Source organism: Culex quinquefasciatus, chromosome 3 (genome assembly GCF_015732765.1).
Source record: "Culex quinquefasciatus strain JHB chromosome 3, VPISU_Cqui_1.0_pri_paternal, whole genome shotgun sequence".
Classification (NCBI taxonomy): Eukaryota; Metazoa; Arthropoda; class Insecta; order Diptera; family Culicidae; genus Culex; species Culex quinquefasciatus.
Window position 1 is genome coordinate 91,893,314 of NC_051863.1, and position 6,225 is coordinate 91,899,538.

The 6,225-nt window shown below is 44.6% G+C and overlaps 1 protein-coding gene across 1 annotated transcript; it reads right to left on the minus strand.

The window, feature by feature from the left end:
* Positions 1–3,079: 3,079 nt before the first annotated feature.
* Positions 3,080–3,815, minus strand: LOC119770373. The gene is made up of 2 exons (XM_038265112.1): positions 3,462–3,815; positions 3,080–3,403 (listed from the first exon to the last, which is right to left on the minus strand). Exons 1-2 carry the CDS (start codon positions 3,778–3,780, stop codon positions 3,390–3,392), a joined length of 333 nt encoding a protein of 110 aa, XP_038121040.1. The 5' UTR covers positions 3,781–3,815; the 3' UTR covers positions 3,080–3,389.
* Positions 3,816–6,225: the final 2,410 nt, after the last annotated feature.

Below are 6,225 nucleotides of genomic sequence, written 5' to 3' on the forward strand. Positions count from 1 at the left end.
TCAGTTTTTTTTCCTTTTTCGACAAGTTAGATGGTTTTAACAACGATTTTACTTACAGGACTTGAACAAAACATCTCCGGCACGTCCGCAGTCACCTCCTCTGTCGAAGGAACAACAATCTTTATACAATCCGGGTCTTTGCATTAACCGCTGGAGGATCAGGCCTCGCCAACAAGATGGCTCTTCTGACGGAGAACCCACCATGCAGCAGGCCGTCCCAGGAAACCAGGAAGGGTCCAAAAGCGCCCTGCCATAACCCCCCTCCCCACGACGTGGCCAACCCGGAAACCTGGAACCGCTTAAGTACAAGAAGTGGAAAGACGGCGAACGGTGCATGTCGTATAAGCAGGACGACCTCTACATCGAAACAACGAGCACCGACCGGAGGATTGGCCATCGGGAAACACGGGCAAGAACCGGCCGGAATATCTAAGCCAGTGGACGACCCGAGGAAGGCAGCAAGGCTTAGTTCAATGCGCCGATCAAAACTTCGAAGTGTAGAACAAAAAGTGTTAACTGCCGGACGACGGCCGGCAATGCCGAGGGTTCTACGATCCGGAGCTGGGACGAGCACGCGACGGAACGCGAATAGACGTTCGCAGAAACACAAGCTGGATCAACTAAAGCGTGAGCTGACCTCTAGAACTGGGAACCGGGAGCCCGCCTACACGGGTCAACTTTCGACGAAGATGCACAAAGAAGCTCTGGAGTTATGTGGATGTACATCCTCGATGGTATCAGACTTGGACAACATTTTCAGGCTTGCTGGCCTAGACCCGAAAAGTATTCAGAATCGTAATAATGCACTGATGTGAAAAACAACGTCCTGCGTCGTCTTGTGATGAACCGGTCCGACGAGGACCTCCTTCGACACGTAGTCGTGTTTCGGGACATCGGATCGGTGACCGGAGAGATGCGTCCACTGGTTCTGGTGGGGAGGTCTCGATGAAAACGGTGAGGATGACTTTGATCGAGATGGCGGTATAATCCGCAGGGATCGGATTGCGTTCATAAAATACAACCTTGGCACGTTCTACAGCAGTTGAAATTTGTGTACTTTTCTTACATTGAGTAGTTCTTAAAGCGGTATACGCACTTCGGAAGGAACCGGTCAAGGAAAATGTTAAATGGGCAGCAACTGCAGCGAAAGCAAGCCAGAGAGGATGACGAAAAGCCACAAGAAATCGCTCCCTCTCCCCTTTGTTCTGCTGTTTGCAAAGCTGTATCTTGACCCCTTTCCTTCCGATCTGCGTACTAGCCTTAGCATGAGCATGAGCATGAGAGATCACCCATGGTTGCCCCTCCGTTGCTGAACAGAACCGTAATATCCTTTCAGCACTACTGATCATAGGCTTCGACGATCTAGTGGTGTTTCCTTATCAACAGCATGTATGAATGCGCCGAAAAGATAAAACACCATGATTGCTAACCTTCCGATCTGCGTACTAGCCTTAAGCGAGAAACACCTGACCAACACCTGGGCTGACCAACGACATTTGAGGGATGGACCCCGAAGGAAGGACTATGGTCACTCTGATAGCCTCGATCCGTCCTTGATCCCAGTTCTATCGCGTGCAGCTCCTAGCCGCATAACTGTCTATCATCATCGCCGCGATACAGGAGTCCGACAGTCAGGAACTCGTTTATGACTGCAGTATTCAGGCCGTTGACCTGCCGACGAAATGGTCCATCGACCCGGCGAATGTTGGCACCGATCCTTCCAGGTTGTGATGCCACTGATTCCACGAAGCGAGGGGCGCGACAATAGTAAAAAATTAAATAAATTAATTAATTAACTGCCGAAATTAACAAATTAACGAAAAATTAATGATTGTTTACGATCAAAACATCGCCACCTCTTTTAACACCACATTGATTTGACAGTTCGACATTGCGCACGATTGTTGTTTTTGGAGTATTTTTTTTGTCGTCGAATAGTCGGTCTACGATTATGGCGGAGATCACTCCGGTGGACATTCCGGCGGCGGAGATTACTTCAATAGTTGAAGCGGCGACCGGTAGCCGGTTCATCGATCGCAAGAATAAACAAGGTGGTGGCTACAACAATCACGGAGCAGTGCGTGGCCGAATGGTTACGCTGTCCGCTTTGTAAGCGGATGATTCTGGGTTCGATTCCCATCTGCTCCAACCTTCCATCGGATGAGGAAGTAAAACGTCGGTCCCGGCCTTAGTTGTTGTTAGGCCGTTAAGTCATTCCAGGTGTAGGAGTCGTCTCCATGCCATAAGTACAAACAACACACCAAACCAAGCCTGCTCCGGTGGAATCGCTGGCGGCGGTTGGACTCGCAATCCGAAGGTCGTCAGTTCAAACACTGGGGTGGAAGGTTCCTTGGAGTAGAAAGAGGTTTGGGTGCTCTCCCATTCAAGCCTTCGGACTCCTAGGTTCGAGCAGTAACTTGTAGAGACCACAAAAGACCCGGGGGTCGTTAATGTGGATGGTTTGATTTTTTTTTTTGACAACAATCACGACGGCGATGGCGGTGGTGGACACTCAGATCAGCATCTGCAACTGAAGCAGGAGCTATCTTCCCAGGTGAGCGTTTGGTTGCAACAGGTGATTGTGTCACCAACTTCTGACTAACCAACTGAAACATAGCACAATCCGGCAGGTTAACCTCCTTTTTTGTGTACAAAATTGAAACTCGTTTCAGGATCAATTGCCACCCCATAAGTTTCCGGGAAATGGTGGTGGCACCCTTGCCGTTGGCGAACCTGGTGATCAGTTTAACGATGATGTTCCGCAGCAGCACCACCACCAGTAACTGGATCAATGACCCTCGAGAGATTTTCGTGATAACCGTCAGTCGGAGAACGACCGTTGGCAGGAGCCTCCGGCCAACGGAGGTGGAGGTGATGGGTGACTGTTCCTACACGGTTAAACCGACTAGATGGCATGCGCCCGGACAGTTCCGGAAATACGGTCGCGTTCCTGGTTCCGATCCCAAATAAAATGTACAAGCATTACATCACTCCGCTGTCCCAGAATCTTCCCTTCAACAGATAAACAGTCGATAGTATGCTGGAGTGCTAATAATAAAATTGTGAAATTTTTTTTTCGCAAAAAAAGAAATCGTTGTTTGTAGTAAGCTGTAAATCCCCAGCAGCCATCGTTGTCCCGCTGTCCCGTCGTACTCCCCGGAGCGATTCACTTGCTATGATGGTGTTGGCAATTTGCGGTTTTTTGCTGCTGCGGATTTCGATTCTGACCCTGCTGCCGATAATGATAACAGTGGATGATTTTGCTGATCCTCCTGTGCTGCTGGTTAGAATTCGAGTAGCTCTCCCATCCCTAGATGAAGAAATTGGGGAAACTGTTGGGAACTTCCGGCGGCGGGGCATCGAATGCTGCGCCGTCTGTTTGTTCGTATTCAGATCGAACCATCTAAAACAAAGATAAAATTAATCAAAAATCTCCCATCGTTCACAAATTCCCTTCTTACTTGTCCCCCCGCCTATCCTCTGATGGTGCTGTTGCTGCTGCTGTTGCATCGTCGCCATCAACGAACTCTGCGAATGAAGCTGCTGCATCGCCGGACGTGGCACCAGATGCTGCAGCCTCGGCTTTCTCGGCATGCTTGGCATCATCCACACGCTCAGATCCAGCTGCAACCTCGCCTTCCTCTGCTCAAACCGGACCAAATCCCCCGAGTCGTTCAAAGCGTCGTACTCCAAATCATCCGGCGTACCGCCGATGTATCCGTTTCCCCAATCCTCCACTGGAAGATGCGTGTCGAAGCCAAAGAATTGTGGCCGCGACATCGAAAATGCGTCGCTGACATTTTTTCCCCCTGAAACTTAATCAAAACACAAACACTTGACAGTTGTGCGAACGAAAGCGACACGAGGCAAATCAATGTTTTCAAAGCAGGTGTGGAGCTGTCAAATATCCAATAACGCGAGGAATTTAATTCCTTAATTAATTAAATGCAAAAAATAATACATTAAGGCCAATGTCACGTCCCTCGCCACGAAGCTTTCACCGGTCAGCAGCAAACGAATCCGCTAACATTCACGTGAACGAAGTTGACATCCAGGGAGTGCCGGGCGGTTAAAAAGAACCTTTCATACTGCGAGCAGGAGCTGTCGTAGCTCATAACGCGGAAACAGACCAAGCAATTTGATGTTTTTATTTATTTAATTTCTTGTACCAGGTACCTAAATTGAACTAATTTCTATGTTTAAGCTTAGCAAACAAAATAAAGTTTATTCAAAGTATACATTTATTTCTTAAAAAACTTATTTTTTTCTCTTACAACATTGTACTAAGGGCAAACATACGAACCACCTGGATGAAAAAGGTAGAAGAGAAATAATACAATGATCGGGTAGCGCTCCATCGCGTCCAAGATCTTGACCGTCTTGTTCGCCCCTGCCAACTCCCGCACTAGCGCTCTGAGAATAAAAAAAATGTTGATCGGTTTGGTTCAGCGAGTCCTTGGACATTTCCGTCATCTTTGTATACCTCGACGGCCAGACGGGGTAGGGAAAGGGTGATCAAGAGGCCCAAAATTCCCAGCAAGTTTCGGGTCAAGTCGTGGTTGCTGCGTGCCTCCCGCGACAGTTTGACGTACGCGTTGACGATCCCGAGCATGGGTAAATAACAAGGGAAATGCGTAATAATACATTTCTCTGGTATCAATACCAAATTTTGGTATTCCTGGACCCTTTAAAATTTGTCTTGAGGATTATGCAAGAGCAAAATGTGGTATCATACCAATTTAAGGTATTGTTTTGATATTGCAAAATTGCAGAATTTGTCAATGGTCGAACACCATATATTGGTATTCTTTGGTATTACAGTGTTTTATCAAATTCCTCTGAAACTATGGGAAAATGTTGACCAATTTTGACAAAATAATTAATTTTGCGCTAAAATGATGTATCAAAGCAAATGCCTTCATTGAAAACCGGAAATTTCAAACTTGATTTTAAACATTTTTGATATACCCCCTAAAGAAATTACTTGAAATTGTGGAAAATTTTCTAAGTCAGGATGGTACATTTTGGTATTATTTTGGTATTAAAGTGTTTTATCAAATTCCTCTGAAACTATGGGAAAATTTTGACCAATTTTGACAAAATAATTAATTTTGCACTAAAATGATGTCTCAAAGCGAATGCTTTCATTGAAAACCGGAAATTTCGAACTTGATTTTAAACATCTTGATATACCCCCTACAGAAATGATTTGAAATTGTGGAAAATTTTCTAAGTCAGGATGGCACATTTTGGTATTATTTTGGTATTGAAAGGTTTCATCAATTTTCTCTGAAACTATGGGATTTTTTTTTACCAATTTGGACAAGATAATAAATTTTGCGCTAAAATGACTTGAAAAAAAACCAAATACTTTGAAAAACGAGTCAATCGAAAGATTATTGAATTTTGATGAATTTCAATCCAGTTTTATTTTAATAACACTTATTTTTCAATCTTGTTTTTTTTTTTAATTAAATATATCTTTATTGAACTTTCTTATAATATAATAATTACATTTCTTTTACATGCTAAGTGGTATGGCCTAATGCTCTTCATCTTCGTTGTATTTTTCGTTTTATTATTAACTGATCACATTTATTTTATTTACTTCAAATTGTTTTACATTATTGCATTGAATCGAATACATTTGAATAAAAAAAAATCGCTTTAACAACTAATCCTAACTTATAACTAAAAAAATAAATTCATTGAAATATTCAAAATCACAAGAACGAGTAAACTACGAACTGTATTTTAAGATGAATGCTCCAAGCGTTCTTACTTGCTCCTGGCGAGTTTTGCAACCACGCAGTGTTGTTGTCATCTCGATGAAAATGTTCAAAAGTTCTTGTGGTGAAAACAGGTTACTACTGCCTTCATCCGTTGATGCTGGTTGGTTTTCCCTCGGTTGCTGACTGAAGCCTGGAGGTGTTGTATTCTCTGCAACTTTTGTCGCTGATTCAACGGCAATGGCTGCAGATTTGGAACCACTGAACAGATCCTGCTACTGGCGACGCCAAAGCAGGAAAATCCACGTCCGTGTATGCTGGTGGTGTTTTGCGACGATTTGGTTGGTGCCTCGTCGTCGCTTGCTGCCGAATTTTTACAAACTCAGCACGTTTTGGGCAGCTCCGATTCTTGGTAGAATGATCGCCGCCGCAATTGAAGCATTTCGCTTCGATGTTCTCGATGATTGTGTTGCAAGCTTGAGTTTTGTGCTCACCT